This window comes from Leuresthes tenuis, unplaced genomic scaffold (genome assembly GCF_036924035.1).
Source record: "Leuresthes tenuis unplaced genomic scaffold, fLeuTen1.0.hap1 SCAF_3, whole genome shotgun sequence".
Classification (NCBI taxonomy): domain Eukaryota; kingdom Metazoa; phylum Chordata; class Actinopteri; order Atheriniformes; family Atherinopsidae; genus Leuresthes; species Leuresthes tenuis.
This window is the reverse complement of record NW_027325357.1, coordinates 18,800,455-18,820,593: the sequence shown is the minus strand read 5'-3', so window position 1 is coordinate 18,820,593 and position 20,139 is coordinate 18,800,455. Positions and strand designations below refer to the sequence as shown.

The 20,139-nt window shown below is 40.3% G+C and overlaps 2 protein-coding genes across 5 annotated transcripts in view; one reads left to right on the top strand and one right to left on the bottom strand.

The window, feature by feature from the left end:
* The window catches only part of scn8ab (sodium channel, voltage gated, type VIII, alpha subunit b), a 46,627-nt gene extending 31,256 nt beyond the window's left edge, over nt 1-15,371 (bottom strand). The window contains exons 1-6 of one of the 4 annotated variants that reach the window (XM_072382314.1): nt 15,139-15,371; nt 11,196-11,533; nt 2,330-2,447; nt 1,596-1,686; nt 1,371-1,499; nt 46-137 (exon numbers count right to left, since the gene is read on the bottom strand). In XM_072382314.1, coding sequence (XP_072238415.1) covers nt 46-137; nt 1,371-1,499; nt 1,596-1,686; nt 2,330-2,447; nt 11,196-11,477 — 712 coding nt within the window. In that variant the 5' untranslated portion in view covers nt 11,478-11,533; nt 15,139-15,371. The remainder of the gene's footprint in view (nt 1-45; nt 138-1,370; nt 1,500-1,595; nt 1,687-2,329; nt 2,448-11,195; nt 11,534-15,138) is intronic. The other 3 variants (XM_072382316.1, XM_072382313.1, XM_072382315.1) reach the window with 3 other exon arrangements.
* Nucleotides 15,372-17,664: 2,293 nt separating this feature from the next.
* LOC140303531 (thiol S-methyltransferase TMT1A-like) lies at nt 17,665-20,132 on the top strand. Its single transcript, XM_072382312.1, has 2 exons — nt 17,665-18,225; nt 19,552-20,132. Exons 1-2 carry the CDS (start codon nt 17,731-17,733, stop codon nt 19,783-19,785), a joined length of 729 nt encoding a protein of 242 aa, XP_072238413.1. The 5' UTR covers nt 17,665-17,730; the 3' UTR covers nt 19,786-20,132.
* Nucleotides 20,133-20,139: the final 7 nt, after the last annotated feature.

Sequence of the window (20,139 nt, the reverse complement as noted above, 5' to 3'; positions counted from 1 at the left end):
AACCCCAGTGGATCGCCCGCCCGCAAACACAAACACCTGTCTTACCTGGGATAACTGAAATTGTTTTCAAAGCCCTCAGAACCCTGAACGTACGCAGAGCTGACACATTGCCTAGGTTTACAAACTCTGTTATATACCTGCAAGGTGGATCAGATACAATTACTCAGCAGTCATCGCGATCAGAGGAAGAAAATATTGTTGCAGAATATTTTAACAAGCATAATCAACATGGTGTGATGGACTGATGTGGACTGAAGGCTCTGCAGGGACTGCTCCAAATAATAAAAGTATTGGGGATAGCCAATGAATGTGAAGGGAAGCATGTTTGATATCTGTCAAACACACGACCAGTTCAGTCTAGTGTTTACTAGCCTACAAATGGAAGCAGGAAAAGAAATCCATGGTCCATATCCACAGAGATTTCATGTAAATACTGGCACTAATGTAAATTAAAATTAGTAAGGTTAGTGCAGTTGCAATAGATATCGAGTAGGCATCAAATGTCCAGCATTACCTGGTTTGTGATGCTCATAAAGTAGAAATTTTTAATAACTCTAAAAGATTTCCTACAGTGTCAAGGAAAGCTGAGACAATGCGTTTCAACTTTTGCTGACTGGAATGAGCTTTTTTAAAATATTTTCTAGATTTTGTTCCCACAGATTCTTTCTCTTTTCTCCACAGGTGTACAGTTTATCTTCTTTGGATGTAGAATGGTCTTTGTTCATTATATGAAATAACCACCATAACGTTCATTTTTATAACCTACTCCAGCTGGCTCAGAAACAACTTTTTTGTTGAAAAAAAGCCGGAATTTTTGTTGATTCAAACAAAATTAAACATTCAATGAATATGTGTTATATAAGTTAATCGTAGTATGTAAAATGCAAATGTTTTTTTTTTTGGTTGCAAAATCTTCTAGCTGAATGAAGATGCCTCAGACTTCTTTCACTGTGATATAAGTGAGCTGCAGGCGTTGTAAGTAAGTTAATGATAGCACTGCTCCGCTGAAGTGTATCAGAAGCTATAAAAGTGAGCCAGTGCACATCAGGATATCAGGGCCCTGGTATGAGCTCTTCTAAATGCAGATGCTACCCATCCAAGAAGTTAGACTTCAAACCAGCCAGGATTTCTGCTATAAAAGAATTTTGTTGCCATTTTTTTTATTTATTTGTTCTTTTCTTGTGTCTAGAGTAGTTAATAGACAGTTCACTAAAATGTTGGCATGAACTTCTTTCATATGCTTTTGAATAGTGTTGAAATTATTGTTGGTCTCTCAGAGCATCTTCCTTTCTACAGATAAGTCCTTTCATGTAAAAGCCGTCATTGTTCATTTCTTTCGTCAATGAATAATAATTAGTTTATGTACTTACGCCATCGAAATGACCATAAAGTCAAGCCAGTTCCATGGGTCTCTGAGAAAGGTGAAGCCATCGATAGCAAAACCTCGAGCAACAATTTTTGTAAGCGACTCAAATGTATAGATACCCGTGAAGGTATACCTTAGAAAGAGAAAAAAAAAGAAAAGCAGATTAAAAACAGTTGTAAGGTATCAATTACAAAATGAATGCAAAGAAGAAGTGTGGATGTGTACTTACTCTACTTGTTTGGACCATTCTGGAGGGTCACTAAATGTCATGAATATACAGTTGGTCAGAATGGTGGCCATGATGATCATGCTGAATAACGTGAAAACACGAAAGTTAAGGAAAGTTTGAACACTTTCACCCATGACACCTCAGACATACACAAACCTTAAAGAAGAGGGCAGGGCGGAGGGATGATAGCAATTTCAAAATCTACAAAATCTACTTTGACAATAAGCAAAAGACATTCAGGCAAATGCAGTATTTGTAACACTTTAATATAAGGGACATAAGCGGTTGGCTAGTTTACAGTAAACAAATTAGGAGAAAAAAGAATAAATTCATTCAGTTCATTTTGATTTTATTAAGCAGGAGATTAGCTGCACAAAAGTACATATAATAGGTATGTTTGTTCAAACTGTATTAGTGTCACATTAAAGGTGCAGAAATTGTAAATTTTTTCATCACCTGTTTTGTATAAGGATGCGTTCAGGTGACTTGGTTCAAGCCTAAAATCATGTATTTACTAATATATATATTATATTACATAATATATAATATAATGAAAATATCTATATAATATAACTTCGAGTTAATCATGAACCAGCGGTAAATTGCTTCTTCTTTTTCATTCGTTCCCAGACAACTGCCAAAGAAATCTTGTGTCCCATGTAGTAAGGTGTTACCCATGGCATCTGTAATCACTGAGAGTAAAGCATCGATCATGAATCATTTGAAAGGATATGAATGTATCAAAATCTTAATAGCTATTCGCCTAAATAGATTAAAAGGGCTTATGATGTACAAGGAAGGCGTGGCACTGAAGCGGAAGATCGTTTTCCCTTTGTTTAGGACTATAAATGTCTGTGGAGAGAAGAGAGACAGATAAAAAAGAGAGTTAGACAAATCACAGAGCTCACCGTATGGCGCAAACATTTGATAGATGTTCTCAAAGGCTTTTTTTTTTTTTTTTAAAGGGAGCGGACTTAGCTCACTTTTACGTCACAGGGCACTGGTGAATTGGTTTCCCTTTAGCTACAGATACTGAAAACTACTTGAACAATGCTATTTGATGAGAGTTATCACTTCCCATTCTGAAATATTTCCTGTATGATAAGTGAGCTTTGGACAGTACATAAAAATGTTAGTGTGTTAAACTAAACTATAGACAACAGGATAAAAACAGTATGATGGAAATATAAATGTATAGAAAAGGACACAACGTCAGAGAAAGAGATTATGCGAGACCGTGTTTAACTCTGCTGACATCACGTTTTCTGTGACCAGTCACCCAAGAAGCGGGAGTACACCTCTGTCCTGGCTGGCTTTACACTGTGACAAAACCTGTGAGCTTCCTCAGGAACAGCAGACAGGGACACGGGAAGCTCAACTCTCTTTGTAGCCAAATGACTGTCTTCATCCCAAGTTTAAAGCTCTTACTGGAAAGGAACCGCAAATGTTGTCATCGATCAGGGCAGATCTGCTGACTCTAGGCTCTCAACAACCACTCCCTATCCATAAACTGCACTGGGCCAAGTGGGGATGGGCACTGGGGTGAGGCAGCAGTGTCTGCTTGTTTGTGCATTTCCGTGTGGTCTGAGGATGCTCGTGCCCAGTCTTGGACAAAAGGAATGTGGGGTCTGAGTGAGAAGTATGATTCTAATTTACAAACAAACAGACCACTGAGATACATTACAGTATTTGTTACCATTGCTCTAAGTTTCTTTTCAAATATCCACCCAGTGCAGCTTAGAATTTATTCTGACAATTTACAAATGTAGGTTTTGAAGGAAAATGTGTGGGTGAGTTATGAATGGCTACATTGCTAGAGTGATTTTCCTTGTTCACCACAACCCTTCCCATATGCTTCTGACACCACTGGCCCATGTCAGCAGCCAGTATTTACAATAAACACATGGTGTTATGTGTTAAATGTGGAAAGATACAAAGAGGACACACACCTCTATCAAAATCAAATAATCAATAAAGGTTCTTATCAAATTAGACAGTTTTTTTCATCACATTGGTAATAACTATACCAAGAACACTTACAAATAATAACCCACTGATATGGAGAATATAAAGTATGATAGATGTATTCAACATGGATGTATTTAGTCTTAATTATACATATAACACCAGGAAATGGGTAAATATACACAAGCTGGTGCCAACCTCCCAGGAAACAATAAACAGAAACTACTAGTATCCAAAAATCTGATTAAAGTGAAAAAGATGTGTTCACTCACACAACCCACTATATAGTGCTGACAATACTGAGGACTTACAAGTAAGTGCTGCAGTAAGAGCCTGCTGCTGATGCATTTTAGGCACTGCTTGAACGCAGTTGGGCTTCATAGTTATGCACCGGATTTTCACAATCGTGTACAAAAAACAAATGCTGGGAGAACAGGTGCACACCAAATCTGAGGCACAAAGTTGCTGCTTTCGGTTGAGAATATGTTGCGATTAGCACCCCCTAAAACAAGGTTCCTGTATTTCTAAATTATTAATAATTTCTCAAATCTTTGGTCTCAGGCAGAAAAAGATATAGTCATTCCATGGTTGAAGAGTCTAAGGAGAATTATTTGCTTAAGGCATTCTTAACAAGTAAATGTTAGTGTCATTTAGCAGTAGCTAGCGGTAGCACACTGTAAACTCCTGCCTCCAGAATGCAATGCATGTTGGTCTACTGTAACTAACGTAGAGTACAGCTTCGATGTACCGTATGATGAGTTTGTAGTGCATTAAAGTTTCAGCTGAAATGTTAAACAGCTCAACAAAATGGCTGACTTACTACATAGTGCACTATCTAGTGAAGGCGTGGATAATTCAAACACAATCTCAATTTCTTCTCTGCATTAGAGGGCGCCTCTCTATCTCTTCTTGTTCCTTTTCCCCCATAAAGCATAAGCTATACATAAAGTCCCCTTAACTTTGTCAAGATGTCCCTAAGATTTTTTTTGTTTGTTTGTTTTACAAGACATATCATGAGCGATATCAGCTATCTGCAATATGGTTGGGAATGTCCATTTTGAATCTCAGGTGCACCACCTCAGCTTCAAGAAGGTGCACCACCTCAAGTCTCAGATCAAAGAGCTCATAGAAAATTTGAGGAACCAAATCAGACTACTTGGTGGTTGGACCTTTAGAGTTGATTAGCATATGCTGAGTAATAAATTAAAATGAAAATGTTGTGCATGGTAGAGTAGAAGTCAGCACAAGGTCCATGGAGAAGGTAGTTGATGTTTTTCTCTTGGTGCAAAGATGGTAGGCCTGACGTGTTCAGTTTATGACTGTGATAACACAAAATCACATTATGCAAGCCTCCAGTTCTTACCAAAAGAAGCTAAACAACAACAGAAATTGAAACACTGCTGTCTCATTAAAAACCAGAGATCCTGCAATCTTAATTTGCAAATTTGACCCAACAATGCCACTAAGTGACTTACAAAGCCTGTTCCAACCATTTATTCGGGAGACAATCCAAAAATGACTGGGTATGATCACCTACTGGTATGTTGTATTTTGTGTTTTTGTTGTTTTTTTTCAAACATGCTTTTATCTCAGTCCTACTCTCCTTTGCAATTCCTGCACATAGGGGATGAGTCTCTGCATACCAGCAGTGCTTGACAACCAACCTAAGCTGCTTGGCACCCTTTGCCTGCAAAGTACATTATGTTCAAGTCAGTACTGCTTCTGATATGAAAAACATAGTAACCAGCCAATATTTTTACTGAGTTAGCAGCCCTGATCATCATTTGGTTTCACAACAAGTGCTACAGAATGTCTCAGAGCTTCGCTAACTTTAGCATCACATTGCAAGTTTCTAATATGAAAAGCAATACAATATATATTTTCTTACTGATACTTCCACATGCATGCAACCGAGCAAACTTTAATTCTTGAGAATCCTTCTCCGGTTCAAACATTTACAGCTGTAAATGTATTGTCCCAGTACTAAAATTGGTCACAGCAGAAATGGGGCAGGCAGCTGATGGGTGGGGTTATGGGAGGGGCCAGATTAGCATATTCACAGATCCCCATTGACTGAATGAGGAAAAGGGTACACAGTGATACAGAAGCCATTTTAAGGCCATTAGAGGTTTATTTGTGGCAAATGCAACACAAATGATCTTTTGGAGGATTACTAACTGCTGGAGTGGGAAATGAAAACATTATTTTCATCTGCTCAGTGAGCACAGTATAAACAGGAAAACACAGGATCTTTAGTCATGTCCAAAGGATGCATCTCTCTCAAAGGTCAAGTGAAATGTTTTGCTGATCAGGCGCATACTGTTTACAGATGGAAATGAAAGTAATAACCCATTAGCAGTTTACATTTGCTAAACATACCTAATTATGTTCCATAGGCTAATCAAGGAGAATATTACCATTAATAAAGATTCTGACCCCAAGAACTATAGAATATTTATTTAGTTCAAGTGTCAATACATGTTTAAAGTCAGAAGTCTTTATCGTGACAACACTCAGATGGAAAGTGTTTTCTGTTTCTCAGTGTTGACAAGCAGGCAGAAAAATGTGCTGCTGATTCAAACTTGGCAGCTTGGCATGATTACTACAAAGGATGCAAATGTCAGGCAATCTCCTTAATTGATCATCTGCTACATTAATCGATAATCAATAACTCCCAGATCCTTTTAGAAACTAAAGGAATAACTGCTCTCAACTAAAGCTTACATTGGCTATTTCCACAACACAATTTGAATAAAAAACTAAATATATCATGTATGAGCATGTGCTAAACAAAATGATCAGAGATGAGTCACGTGTGAAAATTTCAAACTTTTTGAATTATTGGATGATAAAAAAAGGAATGACATAAGAGAAAGCAGCTACAATGGGCATCTATTGCAACTCCAATGTCCAGCATGTCATCCTTGTAAAAAAAAAAGCAATAATCATAAATCCAACCACTGAAAATCCCAGCACGTCATAACATTATTGCACTCATATGTTGCCGATTACTTAAAGTCTTCAAGCTGACTCACTTAAAGCGGTGGAGTGATGAGACCCAGGCTGATTGATCTAATATTTTGGCCCCTTCTCCTAAATTTTTACATAAATTCTGTGAATCACACTGAGACGCTGACTTGGGTTTCAACATCATTAAAAGTCTTACTTACAACAAAGCCCACATTCCAAAAACAAAAACATATATACCCAACAATGAATAGTATCTTTTACATAAAGTGCCTGAATGTTTAGTGCACACACGCGTTGCTTTAAAAGTGATTCACGTGAATATTGAGAAGCTGAATGCATATGTACAGACACATTTATCAACACACCCATCAGCAGGTTAGGCTTCACTGGACAAAGCCATCTCTGATGCAAAGCTGTAGAAATGTTCATATATCATATCATAAAATCTTTAAAGGAACATAAGGACATGCACGAATCAGGTAGCAGAATGCAACTGCAGGGGCAGTGATGAGTATTTGTGTTTCCGTGTGTTTGGGTGGGTAGGAGGAACGGTTAAACAAGGATATGGAGACGGGCTTGCGGGGGTATGGGACAGCAGCAAAGAGAGACGGATAGAGAGAGTGAGATGAGGGGATGGTGGGGGAGTGATGCAGAGCAGAAAGCCAAAGAGCTGCAGAGAGAACAGAGCCAAACCTGAGATAGATGGGTAAACGGAGGGGGGAGGAGGAGGAGGAGGAGGAGGAGGAGGAGGAGGAGGAGGAGGAGGAGGAGGAGGAGGAGGAGGAGGAGGAGGAGGAGGCATAGGTAAGCATGCAGCAGAAAGTGAAACAGAGAAAGAGGAGAAGTGGGGAGGATAGAGAAAGGAAGAGCTCAATGAGATCTAAGCGAGAGTGCAAATAAGCATGCATAAGAGAAGGAAAGATGTAAAGCTGAGTCTACTCCTGGTCTACTCCTTCATAGAACTAAATCCAGATTTAGTCTTTGAGGAGTATAAAGATGTGTGTTGAAAGGAGAAATATGTGTCTTCCAGTACGTGATAAAAAATTTAATCTTCAACTATTCTGGTGTATTTATCTGGAAAACAGGCTTATCTTTTCTCTTATAGATCAGAGTTTTGCATCATGTTCAGTTTCTTTTTTCAAAATATATTTATCAGAGGTAACATTAAGAGTTGCCAAAGGTAATAACACATAAGGTAGATATACTCTGTTACCTGTATATTAGTATATTTTATCATTAACAGCCTAAATGATCACCCACAAGGGCAACATGAGGATAAATTTTTTTATTTTCTTTGGGTTTGGTAAAAAAAAAAATACAAAAGAAAACAATGTCATCCCACTTCCTTACCAATATGCTGCACTGCAAAGAGAGAAAAAAAAATTCCCTTACTCCACCTCCCTTCTTTCTATCAGCCTGGATAGCAGTGAGAGCACATTCAACCCCCACCCCATCCCTTTTTCACTCAGCCCAGTACAGGAGGATGCTGTGTCATCAGAGACTGAGAACTCAGACAGAGCACTAAAGCCTGGCCCTCGTTCTAATTTACTACACCCTGGAAGAAGAAACGCCAGAGATGAGGCAGCGGAAGGGAGAGCAAAAAGCAGAGTAATGGTCAGAGATGCACTCCAAGAGAGAGCTGGTGGGACATAATGTAATGGTATGTACAATGCTACACGCTGAGTTTCAGAGGCTGCTGCTGTTTGCCCACTAGTAGCTGCTATAGAGCACGAACGTGTTATAATGACTCGTCAACTGCACACTGATCGTATGCCGTGGCCACCAGAAAATACCACATTCATCAAGAGGTTTTGACAGTTCAGGTCAAAACCTGAAGTTTGATTGTTTTGTTTGTTTTTTAAATCCATCCTCTCCACAAACACATCCGCACGTGCGTGTCCACGGCACCACCTAAAACATTTATCTGCCCTCTGTCCATTCTTTGCCGCTCCTCCTGTGTGACTACAGCAGCTTTAACATTGCCTAATCACATCAGACATTTGAAAAGCCCAGGCAGTCCTCTCCCCATCACAGGGGAAAACATGAACTGCAACTCTGCATTTCTCTTTCTCACCACTGCTCCCTCTTCCTCTTTTATGCATGAGTGCTGTGATCAGGTTTCCTGCAGCTGATGGTAACACACACACACACACATACACTTAGACTCACTCATTGACATACAGTGCAATGTTGAAAGACTGGATGACTGTCGGTCGAGTAGAGGAGACACACAGCCTGGAAAGGTGAGGGCGCATACAGAGCAGCAGGGATGGTCACTGACTGTGAATATACTCAGAAGCTCTTCGTCAGGTGTGACAAAGGACAAAGACATTCGTGTAATGGGCGAATGATTGATTTAAATGACAGAAAAATGGCGTGTGACTGCTGACAGGTCACACGAATGAGTATGGTACAGATTTTAGGTACGGAGACTGAGGAGAAGGCAGGAACTCCGGTGATATATGGAAATACAAAGAGAGAACTAAGAGTCGCACAAGCTGTCCAGTTAGAACATTCAGTATTCCACACTTTCTATTCAGTAAAACCCTGAAAATATGCACTTCGATCAGGCATCACAGACACAGCTGCACCAGTGGAGCTGTGCAGATCAGAGAAAATATAAGACCACAGCAATAAATTAAAGTTAAATGAAGCACTGTTTGTTTGTTTTGTCATTAATGCAGATTTATTTGGGATCTAACCTTAACACAAACATCACGGCAAAATGTCTCTGAACCATTTCAGCAAAAAGGACCTCGATACAAAGAGGATTTCACACAAAAGTCTGTAGCCATGATTTAAGGCCTGAATACAAAAATAAAGGGGCATATCTACAGTCGGTAGATTCTTTTTTTTCTGTGTTTTCTGAGCTTAGAATACACACACAGACACATAGATAGACATTTTTTTCTTTTTTACCGGCTACACTGATTGGTAGTAACCTCCTCACAGTTCACACACTTTAGGGCTCATACACAAAGGCAACATTTGTTCTGTAACATGTTGAAGTTTTGGAAAACGCTATTATTTTACTTTTTTTTTTTGTCTGGATGTATTTTGTTCATCCGAGAGAATAAGCCTGAAATTTCTTGTTGTCACATTCATTACATAGAAATCTAGATTTTGTTTGAGTTGTGCACTGAGCAAGGTTTTAGTAAGAAAATACATTGCACAAGGGGACCATGTTACAGGGAACTTTCTGTAAATCACCAAAGTTAGGTGCCACAAAGGAGAGTGAGGAAACTTAAAAAAGAATGCACTAAGCACTAAGAAAAGTTGGGAAGGATAATAAGGCAATAATGTAACCCTTCCTGTGGTAACACTGAACTGGGGCTGGGGATCAATAGATCACAAAAGGCACATGCACTTGATTGTTCCATCTGCCCTTCGAGGAAGTGCTGCTCACTGAGATTGCCAGTCTTGCTGACTGGCTTTCTTGCTTCTACAGAAGCCACAGATTCTCTTACACATTATCACAGCCACCACACAGGAGACTGGCTACGCCACACATCTGCACAGCTGATGGGTACCATTGCACAGTCCTACACTTTTCTCTCCACTTCCTGTCCTTCTGTTTGCTGACGTAACTCCGAATTCCTTTCACAGAGAGAGAGGACAGAATCCAGCCTCCTCTCACATTGATAAGAAAAACATCATTTGGAAAGAAGATTGGAGGTCTGTCTCATCTGTGCCCATATCACATTAATTCACAGGTTCTTTCCTTAAATGTGGAGATTATCAAGTCTATGTGACTTGTGAAAAATCACAATTAGATCATAAAGAACATTATTGCTAAAGTCACGCTAACAACACTTTTAAGTTCCATTTTTGGATGCTCTCATATGCAGGGTACGCGCAAGATTGAAGACCAGAGCAATGAAACGTCACTAGAATTGTACACAAACAGTTCAGCAGTTATAGAATGTTCACTCAGCCGCACAGATAAAGGTAAATCGTGTCCAATCGGTTTGTCATCTCCTGCCATCTTGACATGACAGACCACTTGTCATAGGACAGTGTCTTATCGTGAAAACAAATGTGTTTATCAGTGGCACTGATAGCATACAGGTGCAAAGGCAAAACTGTCATCCCCACCAGCTGTCACATCATCTTCACCACACATTAACACCTAATAATAATCAACACAACAGAGACATTTACTGCTTCCCAAGAACTGCAATCCAACACAAACCCAGAATGTTGCTGAAACAGAGCCACAATAATTCCCTCTACACATAGTCGTACTTTGGAGGTGTATTAAAAAAAAAAGGAAAGTATTTTATTATCTCAGTGTGCATAATGCAGGGGCTGAGTCCCAGTACCTGAGAGAGTACACGCAAGTTAAATGTCTGAAGGTCAATTTAGCTAGCATAATATCTCCATCCCTTTAGAGGTATAATGTTTCTATATTGACTTAAATAGTATTCAGTCTGTGGTATTTGTGACAGTGTATTTCAACTGACCCATCTGTATTGCATGAATAGTTTATGGTGCTGGCAATTTGACATGACATGCCCCGTGAGGAGGTTGAGCAGAACAGTTGAATAACGTTCACAAACATGTGAAAGACGGTTCAAAGCTTGAACTGTCTGTAAAGACAATGTAGAGTTCAGCTGCCTTTTCAAAGAAAATTGGATGATAGAATATGTCGGTATAACAACTCACTTTCTTGTTCAAATAGTATGGGTCCAGATCCTCCAACGGTGTGGTCACCATTCCAGGAGGAATATCGCCGTAGATGAAGGGCAGGCTCTTCCCAGCCTCCAGGTCACTGTTGGGCTTGGGTTCATTGTCGTCAGATGTGTCACGGTGACTACTGTCCGATCTGGGCTTGGGTGGCTTCTTGTTCTTCTCTTCCTGTATGCGCTTCTCGATATTAGCGAGCGACTCCGGGGTGAACTTCTTGAAGCTGTCAGGTCCTGGGGGTGCAATAAGGGGTGCGGCCATGTTTTCATCCTGCAGCTATTTCCTTTTTATTTGTTTTCCATCCCCGACATACAGCTCTGAGAGGAGGAGACACAGAGATACAGAGTGACAAGTGAAAAGAAAAGACAAAATTTTTTAGAAGCGAAACAAAAAAAATATTTCAAAATGCTGTCACCTTGGTTTTTTTTATTATTTTTTCTTTTATCCAGTGTTGTTTTTATCATTTCAGTGAGATATAAAGGGTTGTGATGGAACAAGTTCTTCCTTCATTTTCAGGTTCAGTGCTTCTCACAAATGTTCATCAGGAAAAGGCAAACAAAGCTAAATAAATCTGAAACATACAAATATTTCAACAGTCAGTCAGTCAGTTCTTGCATCAATTTCACTATTTCTATCAAGTTTAAATGACTAAAACACTGATCATGAAGTCCCAAAATCCATGTACATGTGCCTACTGCTCAAGTCTTCTCATCTTGTGCTTATGCTCACAAATGATGTGCTCTTTATCTAACAGCCTCTTGTCAAGCATCTCATCTAAAATCTTTCAGTATTTATATTCAGTATACTATCTTCAATATTTTATACCATGCTGTATTTTTGATGGTGTAGTTTCACCAAAGACGAAAATCACATCCTGTAACACTAACGAGTTGGTAGCACTGCTGACATCCAGGTCTGCAGAAATAAGCAGCTTTTAGCTAATGGGATTGATATAGAAAGACTGAGCTATAGTTGCTTTCACTGCTAAACAAGAGGGACTGACTGCACTTTGACTCAAGTAAAAAAATCTCCAGTGCAAAGCAAGTTTAAGCTCGTACATTTCTTCTGTTCTAAGTAAAGTTAGGTAACACTTGGCTAACATGCCAAGTAAAAAAAAAAACAAAGTAGGAGAAGAACCGATTATTCAGTGGTAGAAAATGATACAAAGAATGTGATTCTGTGGGAATAGAGGGGTTTATTTCATAAGTTTATTTCATAATAAGTCAAATTCAGAAAGTTCATCGCTAACAAGCAGTAGTCTGAGCTGCTTTTATTACAAATTATAGCTATTAAGTTGTTTTCTACTGTACCAGCTACACTAAAAGCCTATCCTAACGTCACTACGCTATGCTTGCTACATTTTTTAAGGGATAATTGATCATTTCCTGATACACAGCAACTACGATCTAAGCTGTAAAACTGCAGCACAAAACAGGTTGTGCATTATTGATGAACTTTCGAGCAATTATTAAACCTCTGTGGCTCTGACTGGTTGTTTAAACAGTACAATTAAAAGAACAATCTTCCAAGAATTCTGTACTCCCTGGTTTAGTTTTTTTTTAGTTCTGTTTAATGCACTGGACAGACGCAGCTCAGGCTACATCACTGTTCACTGAGCGCAAAATTGGTATAAACAACAGTGAAGGTACAGACCTGAAAAGAAATTAGAAAATATAACGAGAAGAAAAAGTCTGAGGAAATCCAAAGGCAGAGTAGGATCCAACAATCCCGTATTTTCCAAAGTAAGAAGTGGGAAAGTCCGATCTAAGTAACCCAGCCTCGGCGCAACCTCCAAGTCTCCTTCCACCAATGCTACATCAATTGATCCGTCAAGGTGATTCAAAACAGACTGCAATAGCATGACCAGCAATCCATGTACAATTGACACATAACAAGCTGCAACACTAAAAGGTGACCATGACGAGAGTGCTTTAAATTTAGCAGAAGGCTAAGTGGCTTTATCTTAGACTTTATCCACCAATTTACTCGAGAGCCACTGCATAAGAAGCAACAATCCAACTTACATGTGTCGATTAATAAATAGGCTGCTGCTCGGGACAGTCTTATAGCATTTCCAGTGAAGAGCACGCAGCTCCAAACTGGTCTCAGTTCAGTTAAATCCGCCTTGGAACATTGGGAAAAGCTGTAAGATGGAGAGGAAAACTAACAACTCCTGCAGCCTCAGTTGCCTCCCAAGCGAAGATGGCTATGCATTTCCCTGTCCCGTTCTGCGCCGTGTAGGAATCTACTGTGGCGGTGCGTCCTCTGGAGGTGAGGCATCCAAACGCATCGCAGAGAAACTCCTTTAATTCTGCTCTGTGCGCTCTGATGCTCACCCAGCACCTCATGGGGTTTACCGGACACCGCGAAGTTAACGGGGCTTGTGAGGAGGAGGAGGTGTACAGGGCGCTTGCATCAGAGTCACATGGATCTCTACTTAAGTTCACCGTCCGCTTCCTGCAGCATGTCGTGCTGCTGCCTGTTATGTCATTTCAGTTCAAATCTACAGCGTCAGTGAACGCAGGTGAGCACAGCAGGCTGCGATCATAAGCGACAACACAGAGAAAAGAAACTGCTTAATACTAAAGGAGTCTCAGATAACTGCTCATATCCCATATGATCGAATGAGATATCCTTAAAGCCTGAGCTGTGTCCGTTTGGGCTAAAGTTGTGACGCTGAGTTATGTTGATTCAGCTCAACCCATTTTCCCTCAGAGGACAGAGGATGGATGAGAAAGAAATACAGCAGGTTAGAGCACATCTTATAGGCCGATGATCAGTGGAGCTAAACGCATAAAGACAACCATCCTCTATGTCATAGAGAACTTCTCTTTGATATGACGACTGCCCGCTCCCCATCACAATGCAGCCTATTTCTTATCGTGTAAGTGAAATTTACTGACTGATACAAATATATAGCCTATGCAGTCCTCGGCAAAGTGCACTGTTTAGTAGGATACAAGGGCGCGTCGTTCTTCTATAGGGCCAAAGCCTAAAATACTGCAGTGTGGTTTATTGCTGCTATATGCTCCAACTCCTAGTAGGTCAGTTAAATGCACAATCTATGTTCTGACAACTAATCCCCGCATGAACTCGGGTAACACATATGAAGTCAGCACAACCCATTTTCATTTAGTAGAAAGTGATATTATTTAATGGAGGGGGGGGGGGGGGTGGAGAAACTAAACCGCACCCCTATAGATAAATCCGAAACGACAGAGATCCAATTGTGCGGTACCAGATGGTATTATGATAATACATGTTCTATTTCTTAGGGGAGAATACATCAAAAGATCAGAAAAAAAAGGTACCGCGGTCCCTTTCGAGTACTGCCAAACTAAAGACGCACCTACCTCCTCACGCAATACAGTCTCCGGGGAGACTGCAAGCGGGAGGGGGGCCACAGATGAGCAGTGAGGGGGTGGGGGGTGGGGGCGAAACTATCATAGTTACAAAACAATGCTAGAGGGGATTAAAAAAAATCGAATTGAAATGTTTTCAAGGCGACGGATTATTCATGTGCTCGAGGTATACAGACTGTCGTTTTTCGCCACTCAGAGAAGTTTGACGTCTCACTTCAACATCCCATACATGCGTATGTTTCCCTTTCTGATACACTGAAATGTCATTCCAACCAGCTGCAGGCCAACTCCCCAAATAAGCCGCTGTCTCCGTCCGTTTTCCACCACGCCGCCTCATAAATTCCCGTTTTCCCGTTTAAAATCACATACCTCTCACTGATGCCTCACATGCATTATCTGGCCGTGCACTGGCAAGGAGCCTTCCACAAACGCTATAGAAAAAGATGCTGAGAGAGGGACCGCTCTGCGGCAATGGGATGCAGTCAGTCGACAAAGTGCGACCGAGATCTATCCCACGAACCAAAATATCAGACAAAGCAGAGAACAGATTGTCTACTTACTTTTACGCGCATTAACAGATATCCCGACAGATGTCACTGAACTGCAGATGTAGAACAGAGTCGGGAGTAACTGCGGCTGTCGCCATATTGTAGCTGCTATCTTCCTTCCCGGTGCGTGCCGCTGCCCTGCATAATTGATGACTCTCAGCAAATTGTAAGGGAGTGTCGGTAAATGCCTTCAGTTTCAATAACGGACAAGAGACCGCAGCATCGTAAGCATAAAAGACTATTCATGTAACAACGGTCGCTCATAATCTGGCTGCCACTGGTATTGCAATTGGTAACACATTTGTTTTTATTTTATTTTTATTTTTTTTATTTTTTTACAAAAAAGGTAGCTAGTGCGAATCTTTAATGACTTACCATCGGTGAAACCGGATCTGGAAGTTACAACACTAATATAAAACTCCGAACTTATCATGAGAGTTTAATGCTCATCTTTAAGCAGATGGTACCCAACGGATGGTATTTATTAGAATTTCATATTAACAAGTGCAAATAAAAAGCGTGAGAAGAGAAAGGAAAATTCAAACAAACAGTGTTTGCGTGTGAGGCCGCGTTCTTTATTCTGGATTCTTGTAGCTTATTCTTGAGTGAAACCAGCACGTATTCTCAAAGTGGATCAACCGATCATCAGTTATTCATATTTGTACAATGTCATGTCAATGTAAAGTGCTCATAGAACACATTTGAGGTTTCATTTGAAAAGCAAAGGGATATCAGTCTTTGCTCTGTTGCATTCAAGTGTCTCAGGAAGTAATTACAATAAACCCCACCTCCAGGATCCTTAAATTAAACCAGCTTTAGGAAGTCTATCGCTTTTTTATTTTAAATTATATTTAATAATAATGTGCTTTTCCTTCCCTGGACGTCCAAATTATATATGTGAAAAAGATTAAATGCAATAATGTGATCCAAGCTGTGAAGATCCAGCAAAAATATGTGTTAAATTCTCCTGAAACAGCATATAACTGTTAATGATCGCTTATAGATTTGCTGATATTTGGGTAACAAAACATGGCATCTCTGCTGTGATTACAACAGATGCAGGTGATGCAATATCATACATGTACAGTTTGCTTTAATAATCTAAGAGTTCAAACTTCTCTCTACTTTGTTCAGTTCTTCCAAACGATAAGCCAATGCAATTTTGTGTATTAAGGACATAGTTTGTGAGAATGCTTCATCTACAGTAGGATAACTCAGTATTTTGATTGATTTTATTTTTCTTATACCCCTCACTCTTGGAATGAAAACGTTGAAGGATTTCTTACTGGGAGGGTTTTCAAAGTGATCCAACAATGTCTCTCTCTGGTGGAGAGACAGAAGAAATGCAGATTTTATATACAGGAAATCATGAAATTCCGTAAACCCCCTCGCATTTCAAAACGATAAGCATGGGGAATTTCATCATTATAGAATACACTGTGGAATAGACAGAGATGTTTGATTTAGCCATTATGTTTTTTTCTTTTTTTTTTTGGCAGGGAGGTTTAGCAGGAATAACATACTGCAATGGGACCAGAGCTGGACTGGGGGTGCAGGCTTAACCCAGCAGGCCAAAAGGTGCCCCGACAATCAGATTTACTTTTATAAAATAGATGAGGAAATAGCCCAAGTAAAAAAAAATAAAAAAAAGAGGAAGGGCTTATTGCCACAGATCACGTAATAGAAATCAGGAATTGAAGGTTTTCTGGAAATGTAACTTTCAGCGTGACCCACGGGTTTTGTGCAATAATGTTCAACTGAACGAATGAATAAACAAATAGATAAATATGCTTTCGATGCTTTCCAAACTCTTATGTTATTGCCTGCTGTGTGCAAATATGAATGTGAATCCCAGACAGTGGACAGATGCTGTTTTGGTGCACAATAGGGAAAATAATGGTGAAAGCCCTCATTTCTAAATGTTTACAAGCAGCCAGACTTTCTTGTAACATTTTAAAGTGGTCTTGAACAATAGTTCTCCAGGCTGTCTGAAGGTCTTTCAATTATTTTTTTTCTTTGGACATTGGCTGTTTTGTCAGTGTAGCACTTGTACCTGAGCATTTTCGGCGGAACGTGGATTCTACCACTGAAGGCAGACCTAAATGCACCAGTTTAGACCAGCTGGGTCTAAACATAACAGAAAATTTAGCAAAAAACCCACTTTGGATTGATCTGTGGGCACTTTGTGACCGCCCGTTACAAATATACCTCATTCGTCCCCATTTAGTTTGTTGAATGTACAAAAAAAGCCAGTCTGACATACTTAAAATAGCGTTTTTGCGCCATGTGATTCCCAAAAAAATGAATGCTGAAAATGATAGTCCTGCTACTTTTAAACTACTTCACTTATGTATTTTGGAACGAGCCTCGAAAGAAAGTTAAGATCAAAGATATCCAGTTAACTGTGAAGTGGATTTCAAGGGTGACGTAAATTCAAAATAAGGTTTGTGAACTTCCTCCTGCGGACAGACTGTAGTCCGCGCGATCACTTTAATTTGAAAACGCACAACCGGATCTGTCGTTTGGTGTCATCTTTGTGGGCAACTTAACAGTTTGTTGTTGTCTCCACTTTTGGACTCGATAGGAGGATCAGGGTCTGCGAAGATGACTTTTCCCATGAAATTTTGGACCTTAGTGGTCAACACTTTGTGCTTGCCGCTCCATCTGATCAGAGCGGTTGGTCTGTATGAAATATACAAACGCGTCTTCCCGTTTTGCGTCTACCGTATTTCAATAACGTACAACGAGAAAATGCGCGACAAGAAAAGGGAGCTGTTTCGCAGCGTCTCGGAGTTCGGCAAAGATGGAAAACCGGTCACAATTTTGGAGATTGGATGCGGCAGCGGCACAAATTTTGAGTTTTATCCGCCTGGCTCCAAGGTGACCTGCACCGACCCAAACCCGCACTTTAAGAAATATCTGAAAAAGTGCATGGACCAGAATGACCATCTCACGTATGAGAACTTCGTGGTGTCGTCGGGGGAGGACATGAGTTCGGTTGAGGATGACTCGGTGGACGTGGTTGTCTGCACCCTGGTGCTTTGCACCGTCGCCGACATAAGACAAACCCTGCGAGAGGTGCACCGGATACTGCGGCCAGTAAGTGGTCCTCTACTGCTGAAATGGGCTCAGTTTTTTAACATTTTCATCAAGTATTTGCTTATAGACAGGGTCAGGCAACCCAGCCAGCAGATATGGTGGTTCTCTGTAATGCTGGAACACTCTGGCTCCAGGTTAATCATTCACTTCTGGAAGGTTTCAGCTAACTCATTAAACCAACAAAGCGCAACCGGCAACTACTGTAGCCGAGTCATAAATAGAGAACTATGACTAGAAAACAGAAACCTGGAATGGGAAATGATGAACTATTGAAGTTGAAGTGATCCCCCACAGGCGATTCAGTTGATTTGTGCAACCATTTTGACATGAGACGCACACAGACAGTTGGAAAGGTGAATAACACCAGAGGAGCTGGCTTACCAGAGAGCACTGATAAGATTTTTATAATGTAAAATGGCCTAATTACACTACTGAGAAGGACAGTCTGTCCTTCACAGAAAATCTTGAGCCTAGAAATGTGCGATAACTTGCATATCAGAAGATTAATTACTGGTGACAACACTCCCCTGATTGTGTGTAGTCAGTTTGGACTTCAGGTTTCACATTAGTTACATAACCTGTTGGACAGCGATTGGCCCTCAAATCCAGCCACAGATCCAGACCAGCTGCACACACCCTAAACTCAGACTTTAGGCCAGCAAAGGAATGCTTTTTTTTCCACTTTCAGCAGATGGACTATTAAACATGCACAAAGATGCTCAATCTTTAAACAAAGCAATGGAGCGGACAAGTCCCAAGAGGAGACGAGACTCAAATGTTTTCCCAGATTTCCTCATTCTGTATAAACTCTGAATTATTAGCACCGAGAACGGAGACTGGCCTGAAAAATGTGTTCGGCTTCTGGTCTGAGAATGTAAATGAATATGAACAAGCTGAAGTTGTGTTGAGGTTTGTGCGCTGCTGTAACTTTTATAAATCATAGAATATTAAACCATGCAGTGTGGTTTTAATAGGAATGTATAGGGATTTTTTTTGGGTTAAAACATCTAAGGCAGATAAATTGTCCTTCCTTTGACCTGTGTCTTTGAAATATACAGAAATATACAGACAAAAGCAGTGCAGCAGTGTGCTGGTATTTGGTTTGAGTGAAGGAGTGCCAATATTCTATTTGCAGACTTCATTGTCCAAGTTTCATTCAATATTCTGCATGTGTTGCAACACGGGCCTGACAGTAAGTGTAAATAAGACAAACAGGTTCATAAAAGAGGAGTGTGGAAACTCACCTCAGCCAAAGACGGAATGAGCGATGTGCACAAAGTGTATTAGAAGCACGTTGTAAATTAGTCATAAATCTTTGTTTCACAGGGTGGAGCCTTCTTTTTCTTGGAGCATGTGGTTGCGGACCCCTCGACTTGGTCCTACTTCTTCCAGCATGTCCTCCAGCCAGTATGGTTTTACTTTGGCGATGGATGTGAGGTCATCCGGGAAACCTGGAAATACCTGGAGGCGGCTGGATTCTCTGAGCTCCAACTGAGACACGTCGAAGCGCCACTTATGTTCATAATCAAACCGCACATCGTGGGCTATGCTGTCAAATAAGTCCTGCCTTATTAGCCATGTATTGCACTGTGTTCACAACCAGTATATGAAAATGCCAAGCGTTTCACTCTTCTTTTCACTGTTGTGATTACCAGCGATACAGATAAGAGCCGTTGCTTTAATACTCATTTCTATTACTGCCGTGTAATAGACCTTTTGTGTTGTTTTTTCTTTCGGGATTGGTACCCAGCGCTAATTTTAACACTGTTAAATGAACTTTGTGTTCGTTTATTCCTCCATTGCTCATTTTCAACCTGTTTGCTGAGAAATCGATAATACTTAACCTAGGGAATTGAGTATGTGCATTTTCTTTGAGCTGGTGCATTTCTTAGTTCATTACATTTCTGCTGTGAT

Bases quoted from the DNA above. Each gene is read 5' to 3' on its own strand.
- LOC140303531 (XM_072382312.1), top strand. From the start codon at position 17,731: ATGACTTTTCCCATGAAATTTTGGACCTTAGTGGTCAACACTTTGTGC. The intron at 18,226-19,551 runs GTAAGTGGTCCT...TTTGTTTCACAG, and splicing joins TGCACCGGATACTGCGGCCA to GGTGGAGCCTTCTTTTTCTT.